General features: G+C 53.8%; 6 protein-coding genes and 1 non-coding gene across 7 annotated transcripts; 5 read left to right on the top strand and 2 right to left on the bottom strand.

Moving 5' to 3' along the window:
• Positions 1 to 2551: 2551 nt before the first annotated feature.
• On the top strand, positions 2552 to 3703 carry J4E78_002699 (uncharacterized protein; the record flags this gene model as incomplete). Its single annotated transcript, XM_049363344.1, has 1 exon — positions 2552 to 3703. The coding sequence occupies one exon, from the start codon at positions 2552 to 2554 to the stop codon at positions 3701 to 3703; it is 1152 nt and encodes a 383-aa protein (XP_049225936.1).
• Positions 3704 to 6972: 3269 nt separating this feature from the next.
• On the bottom strand, positions 6973 to 8007 carry J4E78_002698 (uncharacterized protein; the record flags this gene model as incomplete). Its single annotated transcript, XM_049363343.1, has 1 exon — positions 6973 to 8007. One exon carries the CDS (start codon positions 8005 to 8007, stop codon positions 6973 to 6975), a length of 1035 nt encoding a protein of 344 aa, XP_049225935.1.
• A 304-nt stretch (positions 8008 to 8311) lies between these two features.
• Positions 8312 to 9818, top strand: J4E78_002697 (uncharacterized protein; the record flags this gene model as incomplete). Its single annotated transcript, XM_049363342.1, has 2 exons — positions 8312 to 8701; positions 8748 to 9818. The coding sequence occupies 2 exons, from the start codon at positions 8312 to 8314 to the stop codon at positions 9816 to 9818; spliced, it is 1461 nt and encodes a 486-aa protein (XP_049225934.1).
• Positions 9819 to 10372: 554 nt separating this feature from the next.
• On the top strand, positions 10373 to 12573 carry J4E78_002696 (uncharacterized protein; the record flags this gene model as incomplete). The annotated part of the gene is made up of 3 exons (XM_049363341.1): positions 10373 to 11223; positions 11270 to 11788; positions 11838 to 12573. 3 exons carry the CDS (start codon positions 10373 to 10375, stop codon positions 12571 to 12573), a joined length of 2106 nt encoding a protein of 701 aa, XP_049225933.1.
• A 1170-nt stretch (positions 12574 to 13743) lies between these two features.
• Positions 13744 to 13830, bottom strand: J4E78_002695. The gene has a single exon. It is a non-coding gene; the product is annotated as a tRNA-Phe (tRNA).
• Positions 13831 to 14117: 287 nt separating this feature from the next.
• J4E78_002694 (uncharacterized protein) lies at positions 14118 to 15005 on the top strand (the record flags this gene model as incomplete). The annotated part of the gene is made up of 1 exon (XM_049363340.1): positions 14118 to 15005. One exon carries the CDS (start codon positions 14118 to 14120, stop codon positions 15003 to 15005), a length of 888 nt encoding a protein of 295 aa, XP_049225932.1.
• A 546-nt stretch (positions 15006 to 15551) lies between these two features.
• J4E78_002693 (uncharacterized protein) lies at positions 15552 to 16064 on the top strand (the record flags this gene model as incomplete). Its single annotated transcript, XM_049363339.1, has 1 exon — positions 15552 to 16064. One exon carries the CDS (start codon positions 15552 to 15554, stop codon positions 16062 to 16064), a length of 513 nt encoding a protein of 170 aa, XP_049225931.1.
• Positions 16065 to 18795: the final 2731 nt, after the last annotated feature.

Genomic DNA, 18795 nt, shown 5'->3' with positions numbered 1-18795 from the left:
GGCAGTCGAGCGCGAGAATCTCCATATTGTGGACATACTACTCGGTGATGGAAGGCTTCTGGAGCGCTCTACGGATCACAGCGGTCTCGAGGTCGATGCTCGATATCTCGCGTACTGGCAAAACTCATGCAACCAAGACCATGGCAAGGACTGCGCATCATCACCGATCGAGCACCGACTGCCTCACCAGATTCCGGATTGGGTCATTGACACAGCGGAAGGCTGTCTAGTACCCGGTCGTACCGCATCAAGATACATAGCTCTGAGCTATGTGTGGGTCGCCCCAGATACGAGTACCGATGTATCCACAGCGGAGAGACTAATGCTAACACAGAAAAGTCTGACCCAGTTTCAAGAGCGGGGCTATCTACAAGGGGATGCACTCGCACGTCTTCCCTATGCAGTGAAAGACGCGATTGTTCTTGTGCAGAAGTACGGGGAAAGATACCTTTGGGTTGATTGCCTATGTATTGTGCAGGACGGTGACAAAACACGCGATCAGGTCGACAATATGGGTGAGGTATACGCTGGCGCATACCTAACTATAATTGCTGCTACCACTGCGGGACGCCTAAATACCCGCAAATCCACAAGATGTCGTAGCCTGGACTCTACTACCCAACTTTATGAGAAGCTTTTCAAGACCAAGTGGGCCTCTCGTGGATGGACCTTCCAAGAACAAATGCTCTCCAAGAGAGTAATTATCTTCCTTGACGGAGAAGTATTCTGGGATTGCCAGAGATGCGTCTGGAATAGGGACTACCTCACCCCAAAATCTGCTCCGGATACTACATTGACCAGACCGTACTATGAGACCGCTCGGCGAATGTCTACCATGTCTCAGCCAGATCTCAACATGTACATCGAGATGATTAGCTTGTATAACAGTCGCGACCTGACTTACCCGCAAGACGCGCTACCGGCGATATCTGGAGTGTTAAGTACACTGAAGCGTACCTTCACTTCTGGTTTCATCAATGGCCTTCCCTGTACATTCCTAGATCTCGCACTATTATGGCAGCCCTACAGTATAGCGAGTCGTAGAGTGGCCAGGGATGGAGGTAGTATCGCACCAAGAAGAGGTCTACCATCATGGTCATGGTGCGGTTGGCAATGCCCAGTAGATCCTCACAACCTCCGTTCGAGGTTTGACTACTTGAAGGAAGACTCTTCCGGGAAACATACGACCAATCCTACTCCATCAACTTGGCAAACACACAGACTTGTGCAGTGGTATGCTTTGTCCGAAGATATGCAGCACACGTGGCGCGTTGACGAATTTGATTCTCTCATCATGCGCCCAGAATCTGCTCTCGATAAAAGTGCTATGTTCACTGGCACACAACGATCGTTTCATCAAAGCAAATACGAATCATGGAGAGAAGGCAAAAGTTCTGGACCTGTAGATACAAACACGGCCCCAAGCTCACACCGTTTGTCCGTATCTTCTTACCAAGCTTCACGTTCTGCGTTGCAACTTCGAAGAGACTGGCCATTCCTCTCATGCAAAACAAGTACGGCTTCACTCCGTCTCAAAGCTGTCCTCAAAAAAAGGAGCCCTGCTGGTATTGGTCCTTGCTGGATGGGTCCATCGGTATTCGAACTTCGTCAATTTGCTGGTGAGCCAGCAGACTCTGACATGTGTCATCTCATATGCCTTGAAGACAAAAGAGGGAACCAAGCAGGCGTACTGCGCCATATGAACCGTGATAGGGCTGAGCCCGGCGACGCGCTTGAGCTGATCGCTTTGTCGACCGGGACTATACGGTCGGAACACCTCCGGAACATTGGAGGTGATAGCGGGCCTTTGTTCAAACAGGAGATGACATCAAAGATTGATAAAAAATGCTCTTCTGAATATCTGGGTAAGTGGGATATAGTCTGAGGATATTGATGCAGCCTCCACAAGCAAAACTTAAGGAGTCCAGTGCTAAACGATCCCTAGAACTGATAACCGAAGTGAAGAAATACGGGGTGCAAAGTACATCTGGCTGGGAATATCATTTCTACAATGTTCTTTGGATTGAACGTAAGGGCGAGATCGCGTATCGGAAAGCAGCTGGGCGTGTACCAAAAGTCGTCTGGGAGGCAAATTGCACGGAGCCCGTGAAAATCATTCTTGGCTGATACTTCGCAGGAGCGGCAAGCCACGCAGAACTACGTCAATGACTGGTCGTAATAGATACCAGACTCCAGTCGCCCCTGTATATGCGTGATTGTTTACACACTCAGGATGATACACAATGAGTCATTACGCGCTAATCGGCCAAGATCCGGACTCTGAGTATTGCGATGTCCCTCATTTGATGAGGAGTACCTTTTGCGTATGTGGTGGTTATGTAATTCGGGAGTCATGAGTGGCTCGTCTCGCTCTGCGTCATCGCAGTACCATGGATGGGATGGAAGGGAACCAGAATATCGAATCGCACACCGCAGTGAGCCAAGATCCGGTCGTGACCAAATATAAAAGCAAACGTTCAAGATCGAAAGGATCCAACAGGCATGTAGTCAATTCCAAAATCGACTAGTCCAACACTTGCGGCTTCCAAAGATGATAGTAGATATCCTCCACGACATCCGCATCTGGACCCTATTTGCCCTCCTCAGCGGCGTCTACATCTACATCCAGAACCACCGGCGCCGCCCATCCTTCCCCGTAATAAACACCCACGCAAACGATCTCTTCGGGCGAAAAGCCAACCAAGACTACGTCACCAATGCCTCCGCCCTAATAACCACCGGCCTCACCACCCACCCGGCACGCCCCTTCGCCCTCGCCCTCCCCAACGCCTACAAAGTTGTCCTCCCAGCTTCCCTGACCAACTTCGTCAAATCGAACCGAGACTTAGATCACAGGGACTTAGTGCGTCAAGACTTCTACGCAGGATATCCCGGTTTCGAAGCTCAGGATGTGTTGCACGCGTCTGGGGATATGTTGCTGGACATCATCAAGACGAAACTAGGGCAGAATGACAGTGTTATGCCTGTTCTGAGCGAAAAGTTGGTTAGTGCATTGCGTGCGCACTGGGGTGAAGAGAGGGAGTGGCGGATGCTGAACTGGCATGCCGATACCACGGTCATAATCGCGCGCGCTGCTTCGTCGGTTTTTGTTGGACCGGAGAAGTGTGAGGACGAGGAGTGGCTGAAACTTGTTCAGGAATACGTCATGGCATATTTCTCTGCGGTGGGCGAGTTGCATGCGTATCCAGCATGGTTGCGACGCATCATCCAGCGATTCTTCTCGCCCAATGCATCTGCATGCCGGAGACACATCGCCCGCGCGAGGCATGTCATGAGAGACGTCCTCGCGGATCGGAAACGCCGAGTTGAAGAAGCGAAGGCAGAAGGCAGAGATATACCTGTTTGGAACGATGCACTTGCGTGGACGCAGGCAGCTCCAGGAGGCAAAGAAGCCGAGGCGGGCGATTTGCAGCTGTCGCTTGCTATGGCGGCCATGTTCACTACGAGCGAGCTGTTCAGGCAGGTTTTGATCGATGTGGCATCGCATCCGGACGTTATCGCGCCGTTGCGCGAGGAATCGCAGCAGCAGATTGCTAAGCACGGTATCTCGGTCGCTGCGACAAATGGGATGGTGTTGATGGACAGTGTCTTGAAAGAGAGTCAGAGAAGGAGTGCGGCCGCGGGTATGTGTTCTCCTCCTTTCATTCGTACCTCCATACGAATTTCTGGTAGATATGTATGAGAAGGAAGAGCTGACTTGTCTGATAGTCGCCCTGGAGCGCGTCGCTTTGAAAGACGTCAAACTCCCAACCGGGCATACACTCCCGCGAGGCACACACATAATGGTCGACTCCACCTCGCTCTTTTCTCCTGCGCACCACCCCGACCCTGACTCATTCGTTGCAGACCGCTTCCTCCGAAAACGCGAAGCCGGCGACAAGTCTAGCCAATTCGTGCAATCAGGTCCTGACTATAGTGTCTTTGGAGGTGGAAGACATATTTGCCCGGGGAGGTTTTTCGCAGGGAATGAATTGAAAATGGCTATGGCGCACGTGCTGGACAAGTATGATATCAGAGTGAAGGAGGGCTATTTCTCAAAGCCATTGGAGATGGGGGTTTACAAGGTTGTAGATCCGATGATGCAGTTTGAGGTTAGGAGGAGGGAAAGAGATGAATGTGTATTATAAGGAGTCATTTCGGGCTGATACTTGGCCAGATCAGCGAGTCATTGTCAACTTCCGGGGTCCACGCCATCATGCGCATGACAGACTTAAGGGCTATAAAGTCTCCAACACATGCCTTCCCTCCGCTTCTTCTTCATCATCATACTTCCTTCGTATTCTCCAAAAAGGTATGGCAGGTAGCGGATGTTGAGTCCGCTGTCCAGAAGCTACATGTCAACAAGCGCATTGCTAGCCTGCTCCGACTCCCACCAAAATAAAAATCACGATGGTCATGGATATGGTCGCGCGGAGCAAAAGAGGTTGCATGTTGCGCATGTGAGTTGACCACATCGAAAATCGGGAAACGAAATCACGATGAAGGAAGATTATCGGAAGTCGTCCAAATTCAGAGATCTACCTCCAATGTGTCCGTCGTGCAGCACCATCCAAATCATGGGACAGCGAGATCGGCTTTCAGTTGCTAGGCATATAAATACCCCTCGTCTTGCAGCACTCTGTCTTCCTGACACCACACCACTTTCCTTCTTTTTATCAAAATCGCTGTGCTATTGATTAATGGCTGCGGCTCCTGGGTCTCCAAAACCCTTTCAGAGAATGCGTATGTGTGTTCCGCGTCTCCTTTCAAAACCCACATCTTGGGGCTAATATTTCAAAAACGATGACCTAGTTCGTGATGAGAGACACCAAAAACGATCGAATGAACTGTACATGGAGTGGAAGAGTCGAGTTTTCTCCACGGCCTATCCTCAGTTCCTGGGAATGGACTTCTCATGTAGTATGCTAGCGTATCGGTCGTGATGTGCATATAAAGTCCTCGCCAAACCTTTGTACGATGCATCTTCTTACTACTTTTCACCCTCTTTCCTCCAAAGAACTTGAGTCAGATGTTCGATGACTGGACTTCGCGTCCAAAACTCCATGGCGTCCTTCTTCATGTGGAAGATCTCGTATGCCTTTGATATACAATAAAATTTGGACAAACAGGAAGTATGTGTCCAACTCCTCGCTGCCGCTAAAACCACACCATTCAACAACTATGCGATGACGTACCCAAAAGACCAATTTAACCAATGCATGCGCTTGAACGGCACCAAAAAAGCAAAGCCAAGGCTCCCAAACAACGATAGATAAAGACCCATAATATACACGCTTTTCGTAAATGCAGCACACTCCGTCATCATCATGCTATGATACAATCCTCTCCACTTCGATCCGCCTCCCCGCGCCATCCACTCTATTACCCAACTCCGCATACATATCCCAAAGATACTTCCGATGCAGGAAGACTTCGCCTTGCATCTGTACGTCATTGCTCGCGTCATCCATCGCAAGCCCGATCTTCAGATCTACATAGGCTGGTATAGCAGCTAGTAGTTCTCTGAAGAAGGCCTTGTGGACGAATGGCGTGGTCGACCACTCGTGGAATTCAGGATGCGACCATTCGTAGTACCGAGGGTGCAGCGTGGGGACGATGCGGAGGAACTGTAGAGATGGTAATGCGGAGAAGAAAGAAGCCCAGTCGACGTAGCGGTTCATTCGTATAGCGTCTTTCAGCTGAAGTTCAACTTGTAGTCTTTTGACGCGTGAAAGATCCCAGCCGTGTGGGATGTCGTAGGTGGGAACGGGGAGTTTGTTGAGGGAGATGGCAAACCAGTTGTTGGTGTACATGCAGTCTGCTGCTTCGCCAGCTAGTCTTTGAGATGCGCGGAGTAGTTCCAAGTGGAGGAGTGGCTCTTGTTCGGCTGTCCGAGGACATACTGGGCGTTTTCCTGTTGAAAGTCGTCGTTGATTCAGTCGTTCTCGTGACTTGAGTGCGGCCAGACGTTTCTTCCGGTCATTGAGTATGGTCGTTGCGTCGAGTATGGGTAGAGAGCGCGATGTCCTGCGCACCACGAGGTGTGAGTAGACTTCATCCCTGATTTCCTGCGGTAGTTCGAAGAAGCGAAAGGGCCTGCCGTTGGTGATGCGTTGCGTCACCACTGCGTTGGAAACGCGACGAGGCCTCCGGGGCGGTATCGTTCTCGGCCGCCGTTCATGCTGTACCCCGTGAAGCGCGCGACTGAGCTCGGCGTCTTTCTTCGAGATATCCCCAGACTCCAGGCCCTTGAGGATGAGTAAACTTGGTAGTAGCTCCTCCAGCATGGAACCTCCCCGACGACGTTGTGGTGCGGCCATCACAGACCAATTGCATAATACAATCTGCTCCTATCAGCCACATGTTGGCGACCATTTTGTTTATGAAGTCGCCTGGACAGGGAAATTGCCTTCATCTTACACTACTGTCAAAATTGCACCAACATGTGGGACCCTGGCTCCCGCGCTGCAGGTCCTGCAGGATCGGAGGTTGCAGGGTGATACCGTGTCGTCGAGGTGTTCGCACCATGTTCAGTACGGCCCTGGTTACCGAGTGACGGGGTCGCAGGATTGTGGTGGAGAGGAGGAGCCGGGCGCGGAGATTGTGGTCCAAGCCGCTGAATCACGACAAGCAATGCGGGAAAGAAGCGGCATCGTCAGCTTTTATTCTGCTAAAACTGTCAGCTGTTCTGTCAGCCGTTCCAATATTTGAGATGGTAGCTGCAGTTATTAGGGCGAGTATCGAAGAAACAATAGCAGAAGAAGTAATTGTATTACCGTAGAGTGCGGTATAGCGAGGCTATGATGTGTCTTAACAGAGGTATTATAGCTTAGTGTTTCAGCCCAAGAAGATATTGCGCATGGCGGAACGCTTAAGCGAAAGCACTAGAATAGAGAAGGCGTTCCCAGGACCTTGGTACGTTCATGCGATCGGTGGTGGGTGATTATTTTGGTGCGTTGCTTCTGGAGGCTACTAGCCGTCGACGCCTACTTTGGCGTGGCGGAAATACTTCATGCCAACCCAGGCCACGACAACCCACACCCAGCTCGTGACTGCCGTGCAAACGATCAATGCGGGATAGTAGCCCGTAATGGGCAGGGTTGCGTCGTCTTCCAAATCGGGTGGAGCATACGGTGTCTCGCCCACGTCCCAAGCCCAGCTCCAGATTCCGAGGCAAGAGCCCATGCCGACGACGAAAACAATCCACGTTGCTATGAGCACGACCCAGCCCCACCACTCGGTCTCGCTGTAATCCCACTCGTCATCGGGGTCAGCCTCGGCAGGTGTCAGGACTGCCGAGATGGAAGTGCGTCGGTTGCTCCGAGTTGAACGGCGGTGTGCAAGAGATGTCGCAGAGCCCTGGCTGGCACCACTGAAGGAGAAGTCATTGCCGGCGGGAGAGGGGCGGTAGAAGGACATGGTGTCGTCTTCGTCTGTAGTCGAAGCGTAAGGCGCGACCGGGCTCGTCATGGGTGATGCAAGTAGTGAAGGAGCAGGCCGTTCAGGGCCATCGGGTGGGGTGTAAATAAGCGCGGGTGACGACGGGGACAGACGGGCAGCGGGTAGCCATCCACTGTCGGACGAAGAGTTGAGGGGAGCGTTCTCGTAGCTGAAGCGGCCTGGAGCCGAGCCTTCGTCCGAGGGGTCTAAGCTCGTGGTGGTGGTGATTGTGGGTGTTTTGGCCTTGCGCAGAGAGCTGCTCCGTTCACGCATCTTGGCCATGGCGGCTTTCCTAAGGGATCCCTTTCGCTGCCTCCCTTGGCTCTGGCGCAGGGCAGTCGCGATGGAGGACGCCCTCTTCGCACCTTCCGCATCCTGATCGTGCTCCTCGTCGTTGCCTAGTTGTGTCGATGGCGCCTTCCCCATGGCATCCATGGATGACCTGAGGAAGGCGCCCAGTATGCCTCCCGACTTGCTGCGTCTATGGCTAGACGCGCCGTCCGCCTCGTGCTTCACATCCGCTCCCTCAGCACGCCCCTCATTGCGCGCACCGTTTCCGTCTGGCATGGTTCCCACGTGCGTCAACAGCCATGGAGGACCGAGGTGGTGAATCAAGTGTCATGTTTCGGAGCCAGACCGTCAACGTCAGCGTCATGTTGCGCTTTAGGGTACCAAGGGTAGGTTCCCTTGCATGCGGGCTAGTCGGGGCCGGATTGGTCGATTCACCGAGTATGGGCCGCCGCATACAGAAGGCCTCCCTCAATTTCCCCTCCACCTCCCGTCCGGGGTTCAACTGCGCTGGTTATCTCGTTAAGCCTGGATTGCGCTGTCGCTAACCGTCACTCATTACCGTCACTCATTTACCACCGTCATGGCTTCGAAAATGCCGCTGCCAGCTCCACCACGGACCCCAACGCCGCCTCCTGACGAGAACGCGCCCCAGCCCGTAGGACTAGGATTCCGAAGCGATCTGACTATGGGCGATATGGGGCCTAACAACAATGCGCTGCTGTCGCCCATGTCGGCTACGTTTCCCTCGAAGCAGTATGCGACTCTCGGACCCAGTGACTCAGTTTCGCAGAGGGCGTCGCCGGCGACTCTGTATACACCCGCGAGCGCGACCTTCCCACAGACACCAGCGAGTGCTGCCAGTGGAACCATGGATCTCGACGCGCCCTCTATGAGCGGGTCCGAGAACCCCAATCCCTTCAACTTCCAGTCTATCGCCTACCAGCCTGGTCGACCTCAAACAAAGGCCAATGTGCGTTCTTCTATATAACCCGACGCGCTTATACTAACTTTCGCAGGATATCGGCCGACGACGAGGACACAAGTACAAGCACAGTAGTGTATCGCATCAGATCTTCCTAGAACCCGCACCGCGCGCCCCGCTCCAGCTCCCCGCCTCGCTCCCGATCCCGACCTTCAAAGAGTATCGCTCGTCCATGTCCAAGGATCAGAAGCTGAGGCTGGCATGGTGTTTCTGTCATTTGGTAGTCGCTGGTCTCGTACAGTGGGGCGCGCACGAATCCCTGGCTCTCACAGTGTTGTCGCGACTGATCTTCTACGATGCGCTCGGCGCATTTCTATGTGTGGCCGTTGACGTTGGATCCAACTTCGAGGTATGGAAGCGATCAAGCATACGACACCCGTTTGGCTTTGAGCGTCTGGAGGTTATTGCAGGACTAGGCATGTCTGTTGGGCTACTGTTCATGGGACTGGACCTCATATCGCATGGCTTGACGCACGCGCTCGAGAACAGTGGGGGACACGAGGCGCATCATGCAGACACGCATGAACGAGTATCGCCTGGCAGCATTGATCTTGCTGCCTTGTGTGGCATTGTCTCGACACTCGTCTCGGCAATCCTGCTGAAGAACCACGCGCGCATCGGCAAGGTCATGAGGCTGAGCGCCATCGCTAACCTACCCTCCGTGCTGAGCAACCCTTCGCATTTTCTGACATTATCGTGCTCGACACTGCTCTTGCTGCTGCCGCTGCTGAGCATTCAGATGTATGTGTGGCTTGATCGGACCCTTTCATTTTCAGTAGCGTTCTCCATGGTAGCGCTGGGGTGGATTCAGGGATGGACGCTGGGGAAGATGCTGCTCATGTCCTACTCGGGGCCCGGCGTTTCGGACATTATGTACGACCTCGAGACGGACCCAGCCATCAGGGCGGTCGAAGAGGCAAAGTTCTGGCAGGTACACTACGGCCTCTGCCAGGCGAACCTCAAACTACGAGTGCGGAATTTGGAAGAAATTGGGCGCCTGCGCGATCGCATTGGCAGCATGGTGCGGAACCGCTTGGGCGGCGGATACGGGAGCGGCGGGCACAGATGGGAAATTTCGACCCAAATTACACTCGAGAAGGACTGAGGACGCTGGGCGCCGTTGCATATCCGCGATTAGATTCTGCAATAAATCTTCGAACCCCTGTGGCGGGATCATCTCACTAAGACTCAACCGCAGCCCGAACGTTGCCCCAAAAAGCAGTGCGACGCCAGAAAGTTGGTCCACTACGAACATACTTTTGCGGCAGCGCAACGCAGCAGTGCACCCGCTGGTTCCGATGGCAGGTTTGCTGCGGAAAAACGACATCATCTGCGCGTGTGAGACAGCTGGCATCGACGCCTGACGACGGCCCCTGGGCCGACTAAAAGCCTTAGCGAAAGCCCTGCCGACGCTTTCGATCAACAGGCACCCAGTGCGCGCACACCGCTGGCGGCTTGCCCCGTGCGACTGGCCGACTTTGGTCTGATCCGGCTTGGGCTGCCTGCAGGTGCTTGCTGTTCGCTCGTCACGCCCACCGCAACTCTCCACACACCCGTTCGCTTTTGTGCGTCGCCTGCACAGCGTCCTGAAGTTTTGCGAGAGCGTGAATGAGCCTGTGACCTGCGCGGCTGGCAGAAGGCAGATAAAATACCGCCCGCATGCCCTGGCTGGGCATGGCGAGAGGACGCGATGACCGGGCCACACGACACCGTGACGACGGCGAATATCTCGACGAACGAGAGCGGAGGCACCGGCGCCGCCACAAATCTCGCGACCACGACGACGAACCCACAGCTTCCACACGCGAAAGGAGAGAGCGCCGACGGGCAGAGGAGGCACGGAGACAGGCCGAGGTCGACATTGAGGACATCCGGGCGCGCAGAGAGTCCTACTACTCTCGCAACGAGGCTGAGAAGAGGCGCGACCGCGATCGCGTGGTATCAGACAGCAAACGCACACCGGCCAAGGAAAAGCCACGGAGCAGCCGTGAGAAGGAGGTGCGACGGGACAGCACGCGGAAGCCCAAGAGAGCAGTGATACCTGATGACCACGACGACTTCGTCTTTGGCCGCCCCAAGTCCATGGGTCACGTTGAGGAAGTCCCTGTGCGACGAGCATCTGGGCGCAAGAGAAGCGAGGAAGGCGGCTCTTCTAGCAGGACTGCCTATACTCCGCATTCAGGTTCTGGATCTGCGTCAGTCCGCAGGGTCGAAGTTCCGCCATTGACCAGGTTAGTCCCGTCTCCACTTGTACACGTAGCCCAGCTAATGAGGGCCAGGAATTCATCTACACGCGAGCCAAAAGCACATACTTCTGCCAGAGAGCGAGAGCCCAGGCCGACAGTACGACGCAGCAACACGGTCAAGTCGCCTCCCCCAACGCCACTCACCAGGACGCAGTCGGTCAAGGATGCTGCCCGTCGGAGCACCGGGGGCATCTTGTCAAGCTTCTTCTCCAAGGCGGCGCCTCCAGTTTCGCGAACGCCTTCGCGCAAGGCTGAAGAGAAAACGTTAGTATCCCCGTCACGTTACCCCTACAAAGCTAACCTCAATTAGGGTCGACTGTCTCGTGTGCATGAACGATGACCTACCCATCACCAAGACCGTCAAGCTCGCATGTGGCCATCGCATGTGCTACTCGTGCCTCAAGCGCCAATTCACCCTTTCCGTAAAGGACCCTGCTCACATGCCACCACGATGCTGCACCTCAGAGCACATCCCATTGAAGTATGCCGACCGCCTCTTCGATGACAAGTTCAAGGTCCAATGGAACCGGAAGTTCCAAGAGTACACGACTGCCAACCGCCTATACTGCCCCACGAAAGGGTGTGGCCAGTGGATCAAGCCTTCCAAGATCAAGATGGACCCGACATACGGACGCAAGTACGCACGCTGCAGCACGTGCAACACCAAGGTCTGCGTACTCTGCAACAGCAAGTTCCACACGAAGCGTGAATGCCCCAAGGACGAGGAGACCAACCGCCTGGTAGAGATGGCCAAGGAGAAGGGCTGGCAACGATGCTACAGCTGCAAGGCTGTAGTCGAGCTGAAGGAAGGTTGCAATCACATGACCTGGTACGTTCATCATATCACTCACATACAATTATATCTAACAATCTTCCAGCCGCTGCACAGCACAATTCTGCATGGTCTGCGCCGCCCCATGGAAGACCTGCAGCTGCCCCTGGTTCAACTACCAACACATCCCGGACGGCGACCAGCTCAACGACATGCGCGTCCCCTACCCGCAACAAGCCCGCTACGCCGATGTCGAAGTCATCGAAATCCCCGACGAGCCCTCGCCACCCCTCGCCCGCCGCCCCAGCGTCCGCACCCCACGCAACCGCAGCGAACGCGACCTACCCCGACCCGAATCCCGCCGCCTGTCCGCTCACCTCCGCGACTCACTGCACCTCAACCCCACGCCCACCGTCTCTTCCATCCGCCGCACTGAGCCCGAAGTGCAAATGTACGGTGTCGGCAACGCAGGTGGCCACCACATGAACGATTCGTACGCCATCCGCTCCATGCCCGCATCCGTTGCGCGCACCGCAGCCCGCACATCCACTCCACGCACGTCAACCCCACGTGGCGCCTTCTTCACCAGCAGCAGCAGCACACGCCGTGCTGCGCCCGCGCCTGCCCCTGTTGCCGCCCCTCGCGTCCGACCCGCATCCACACCTGTCGTCACCTCCTCCACCATGGCCGGTCTCTCTCGCGACGGCCGCAAGGTCGGCCAAAACCGTGTGGGCACCTGGCTCACTCACGTCCAAATTGACCCCGAAGCTACCAACACAGCTGCCCGGGATGTCGAAGTGGATGACTGGAGGTGCGATGGTACCATGATTGGTATCGACTAGATCATATCGCATTCTATTGCACACATAACGACCGGCGTTTTTTGCTTTCGATCTGGGTTCTACATCTCCTTCTAGTCGTCACACTTCCTCTTCTTCACTCAGCATCAATTTTCTGGGCTTTGCGTTTTTGGGATTTATACATCGGATTGTTTTTTTTTCTCGGTTATTGGGTTGGTCATTTTGAGCTTTGGGAATGTTTAGAGTTACCCTTCTCCCTCCTTTTTATCTTTCGCGAGCGGAATACCCGCGAAAGGTTCTTTTTCTTTTGTGTGTATTAGTCGTGTTGATTAGCGGTTTTTGGATAGCATTTAGCCGGCAAGATACCCACCCTTTACGCCCTCGTTTAATCAGTTATTTTATTGCGCTAATGCTATTGTACTCTTTCTGTTCAACTTCAAAAGTGTTTGAGATTGTCTTGCTATTGGTGATGTAATGTGATGTAGTTTGGCGGGAGTTTGGGAAAGGTCAAAAAGTTGTTTGTCGTAGAGTACATAATGATATTGATATCCACGTCATCCTATTGCTATAGATTATTTGACAGTGTTTACACCAGTCTCATTCCAAATGCTGTATTGTCGAGTGATAACAGGCCCACTGCAGCGCAGTGATTTGAAACACTTCTATCAAATACTTCCCAAACTTCCAAGGTTGTTTGATAATCTAGACATCGTGTTACAATATCAGCCCAACTATGTGTGCGAAGCCAAGACAACCACGAGGCTATCTAAATCTACGCCTCACACTAAGAAGTGACCGCGCAGTTCTGCAGCCTACACCAGGGTCGAACGTGCAGGTCAGAAAACATAGCAAGTCCTCATCTTCTTCGTCAATTGGTGTGCCTACGCCATCGCCCCTCAACTCCCCATCCTAATCGTAACCACCTCCCCGAGCAAGTAAGCCAGAGGAGATCCTGAGATCCACCTCGTCATCGTGAGGCGTATGCAGAGTACGTGGCACCAGCGCAATGGCTGTGATATTCGCTTGTCCTCTCGCTAGATATGTACAAAAAAAAATGAGGCAGTGAGCAGAGAGGGGTAACGGACCTACTCTCCCAGCCCCCCTTCAACCCTGTACCCTGATCGTCTACTGAGCGGTGAAGCCCGTTGGAAAGTGCAAAAGATTAGCAAAAAGAATGGTTCGAATGTTCTTGAGCAGGCTCAAGCACGGTGATGTCCCCTTCGTGGATCGAACACGATACCTCCAGATTTAGTGACTGATGACTTCAGTCTGGCGCTCTCCCAATTGAGCTAAGGAGACGGTTTCTTGATGGAAGTTTGCCAGGCTGCAACACATATATTGCGGGCAATTGTGCTTCTCTGAGAGCTTCGATCGATCAAGATTGCAAAATGGAACTTCGTAACATGTCTCCGCCGTGTGTGGAGTTGATGTCGTTGACTAAGAAAGATGACGGTTAGTGTACCGAGGCTCACCCATCTCCAGTCCACCAGCTCCACAGCATCTACCCCAACTTCTTTCCGCGCAAAAGCTCCTACACCACCACAACGCCGTCGCGCTCGCTCCCACACCGCTCCAACTCTTCCAAAATGCAACCCTCACCCCTCGCGAACCCATTGGCAACCGTCGCCCAGCTCGAAACCTCCGGTTCGCAACTCGATGGCATCCCACCCACGCTGGAAGACTTCATCCGCTTCGCGGGCGCGCGCCTCACCCAAGCCGCCGGCATCCTCCTCCGCCTCCCACAAGAAGTAATCGCGCAAGCCATCGTAATTTTCATGCGCTTCTGGCTCGGTCCCGAAGGCGGCAGTCTCGCGGAATCCGGCGCAGAACAAGTCTCAGCCGCGTCGCTGTACCTCACCACGAAGCTCTCTGCGTATCCGAAGTCTGCGCGCAGTCTTGTAAACGTGTACGCGTATCTCGATTCGTTGACGGCGACGTACTTCGATACCGAGGATTTGGAGCGGACGGGCGAAGACGCAAAGGGATACTACGTCAGCGAGGGGACATATGAGCGCCGTCGCGCAACGCTGTTTACAACCGAACAACGCATCCTGCGTACCCTGGGTTTTAACACGCACGTCCAACTCCCCTACACACTATGCATTACATACATGCAAGCCCTCGACATCTTCAGCCACCCGCGCGCCTCCGAACTCGCAAAACGCGCAATCGCGCATCTCAATACCGCGCTACTGAGTCCTCAGTGCCTTTACCTGACGCACCAGCCGCATGAGTTGGCAACGGCGGCGATTTATCTTGCGGCGCGCGAGACGGGGATAAAGATGCCGGAGTGTGAGTGGTGGGAGGTGTTTGATACGGATAGAGAGGTACTGGGTTTCCTTTGTGTGGGGCTGTTGAGCTTGGAGGGGTGGGTGAGGAGTGAGAGGGAGAGGTGGGAGGGAGGGAAGGTGCCGATGAGTGTGGAGGGGGTGGAAGCGCAGGTTAGGAGGATGCGAGAGGAGAAAGAGGCTTGAAAGACGCAATACCCTTTGCTCTCACCTTGGACTTTACGGAATTTCCATCACGGACACTGAGGACCTCGCATAACTCCTCTACACGACTCTCGAAGATGCGTGACGAATCTCGGAAATCACACACTGTTCGCGATGTTGCGCAAACTTCTGGAAAACACCATATCTTCACGATGTCTCCCGTACGCAAACAACGTGTGGATTGGAAGAGCAGGGCGACCGTAATGAGCAATCCGATATATTCCCGCTACTACCGTCGACTAATTCCCACATCAAATCGACATGGCATCGAGAGAAACGCCAGTTCAGAAGAGCGTGACGCCGTTTGAAGATTTTCTAAGGTGGAATAGTGACCGCAATATTGAAGTGCGGTATGATCGGTTCGTGAACGACAATGGGTATGAGCAGCGCATCACCTGTCTACCGTCAAGCGCGGGCGTCCAACAGAAATGGTCTTCACATACGGAAGTTGAAAAGCATCGAAGTGCCCCTGCATGGCTAGAGGGAACATACGAGGGTTTTAGCATCGAAAGAACTACAGACACCGTTATGGATGCACCACTCGACAACGCTAAGGACCATGACTCTGTACTCGGCCCTCGTAGTAACCCCGTGAGGTTGAGTCGCAAAGCTGCTGTGAAGCGCAACAGTACGAAAGAGAGAAAGGCGGAGACTGAGAGACACGACAGTACGATGCAGAGCACCCACGTCCGCGCGAAGACTTCTTCTATGGTTCCAGCTATCCGGATCACTGCGAGCACGCCACCCATCTTACGCCGCTTTAGCTTCGATGAAACACCCAGTGAACTGTCTTTTAGCCTCGCCAAGCTCTCCAATTCACCTGATTTCGAAGACATCCCACTCAGCCCTGTGGCTGGTCCAGAGCCGGTCAACTCGTCTCAACGGCAGCTACCTGCCCAGGAACAGCGAAGTCATCGAGTGGCCAAAGAGGAGCGAGAGGAAAAGGTTGGAAGCCAAGAAGTGGAGCGACAGCAACGCCGCGTTGCGACGACTTTTGATCAGATATTAGGGGAGAAGAGGATTCCGACCGCGTTATTATAGATGTTGCAGGAGGATGAAGGAGGTGAATGGAGGATATACGGAAGAAGATGAGTACGAAAGCTCAATCATCTAGCAGATACAATCACCATCTCGCCCACAACCGAACACATCACTTGAAGATTAGCAGCACGCTGTTCACCAACACGTGCTCGATCTCAAACGCAATTCCACAACGCAATCGTTTGCTACACTGTACATCTTCACCTCACGTTTCTTCGTTACTGTCGCGACAGCTAGATAAGACTGTTATGTTCTCGAAGTGAGGAGCCATTGTAGCCTTGACACAATGTATTGTTCCTCTGATCTAGACTTTCACACTGCGCTGTAGTAATCTCAGGCTTAACACATACTACCGTGTACGCCTTAATATTAATACATCAGTATCAACTCATAACCTCCTCTTTTAGACAGAGCGGAAATAGCTCACCACCCATAAACACAGCCATGCCACGCGCCCTAGTCGCCCTACCAACAGGAACCCAAGCATCATGGCTCAACATGCTCCCTTCCTCCCTTCTACCTAAGCCTAAGCGCCAACCCCGCGCAACCCCCCAAATGCTTCTCCGCATCTCCGCTCTCCACCACTCCCTTTCTATTATAAAACACTCCCTGATAACCCGCACACACATGCACCACCTCTACCACACCCTCGGCGCCTACTGCATTACCTGCACACCCATCTCCACGCGTGGTCGCTGCGGTCCCACATGTCCCCTTCTCCGCCCATATGCTTCCAGTTGTGCGTTTTACGGGGCGGTGGAAGCGGATAGGGGGTGGGTGAGGCAGTTGGTAGCTGATAAGGCGAAGTATAGGGAGATTGTTGGGGATATGCAGACTAGGGGTACGAGTGTCTACGCAGCTACGGTTGCGCGGTGGGAGAGGGTGGTGCAGGGGCTGAGGGAGGGGTGTGAGGTGCCGAGTGAAAGATGGGAGAAGGAGGGGTGGCCTAGTGGGAGGGGGAATGAAGGGGAGGGGATGGTGGTGTTTAGAGAGGGGTGGAGGTTTGAGAGGGCTTGGGGGAGTGGGGGTGGGGGTGTGGCGCCTGAGGTTAGGAGTATGGTCTTGAGAGGGGTTAAGAGAAAGTTTGAGGAGTGCGGTGAAGGAGATGGTGGAGATGGGAAGTGTGAATTGCTGGAGGGTAGTAGGAAACGTGTTAGGCTTGTGTAGTAGTCTACCTTTGGTGAGCTGAGTACCACTTCCTTTACTAGACTTTTGAAAAAGTACATTGCTAATGATTGCAATTTCATCGACTCAATGACACATACACCTGACTCTAGCAGTCCAACTTGTTCCTCAGAAGTGCGCGATGGCCTTATTGTTCTTTCGATGCTCCCGAAGCAGAACCACAAGCTCGTTGTCATCAGGGAGTCGCCTCATCAATGCTCTTGCTGGCGTCCCGAACGAGTCGCATTTGTCGGGGTCGGCACCATGCTCCAGTAGCCATTTAGCCGTCTCGTATCGCTTCCGGCGGAGAGCACAGTGTAGTGATGTGCCTTCGCGTCCGCAACACTCGTCTGATATAGGTGGTCCACTGTCCATACCGTGAATGTCAACGCCTAGCTCTCCGACGAGATACTCAAGCATTAAAATTCTGTTGTCGCTTATACTACCCGCTGCACGGTGGAGCGGTGTAGAGTTGGATAGCACAGCACCATGAGCGAGCAAAAGAGCGAATATCTCTGGGCTACAGTGTGCGGCTGCGCTATTGAGTGTGTGGCCACAGTTGGATATGGGACGCATATTCATCGCTGGCGCTGTTATCTTCTTCGGTGGCCCGAGGTTGGGGTTCGCTCCTAGTTTAAGGAGCAGTCGAATGCTCGGTTCGTCGTTTTCTTGAACAACGAATCTATTCCCAATAAGCTAGTTCATGAAGTTTCAGTTGCCTTGAAGACTTACAGGAGGAGAGTAGCACCGCGGGCTACGCTGGTATTGACGTCGTAACCAGACTCTATCAACCACTTCACCGTTTCGTGGGATCTGGATGCAAGATGCACTGTGCGCGTATCCCATTTGGCACCTACTTCAAGCAGCTGGCTGGCTAAGGCGAGATGTCCGCGTTCAACCGCTCGGTTGAGACCATATGTCAACAACGCAAGCTCGCGACCCGGTGCCAGTTGTAAGACAATGGCCGTGTCATTATCCTCGCACGCTCGCAGAAATTCTCGGCAGTACAAGTCGTTTTCCGCGTTCTTGAGAGAAGCATATGCGGCATGCGGCGGCATGGTGAAATCAGGTGGTGGTGCACAGTGTGCCCAGGTGAGGAACGAAGCGGGGGGGTGAGATCAAGCGACGGTTTCGATTGCTCAGTCGCGATCGCGATATGAATACATCTGACTGGCCCCCCGTAGGATTGCCGTCTTCATGCGGCGCATGCGGCGTACTGTTTCAGATACTACCCAAAGACGATGGATGGCCATCTGGGGTCGCCATGGGGTTAGCGCCGGACTCGTGGTCGTCCGTGCGGCCTGTAAGTGGCAGTCGCACTCATCCTCGTCACCTTCGAATCGCTTCCTTCTGTTCAACATCGACATCTCACTCTCCTAACTCTATCACTCCATCTAGTGGATTCGCATTCGAAGTACACCCGGCATTCCGCTGGTACAGCAACGTCAGACAAGTCACAAACATGGTGAATTGCATCGTCAAATCAGCCCCCATGGCCATCAGCGTCTGGTCTCGACAAAGTATGACGCTACGCCACGGGCCAAAACCTCTTCGGGGACCAAACATC

This window comes from Alternaria triticimaculans (assembly GCF_023758025.1).
Source record: "Alternaria triticimaculans strain BMP 0046 chromosome Unknown scaffold_2, whole genome shotgun sequence".
Classification (NCBI taxonomy): Eukaryota; Fungi; Ascomycota; class Dothideomycetes; order Pleosporales; family Pleosporaceae; genus Alternaria; species Alternaria triticimaculans.
Note: the sequence above shows the minus strand (reverse complement) of the source record. Positions and strands in the feature narration are given on the sequence as shown.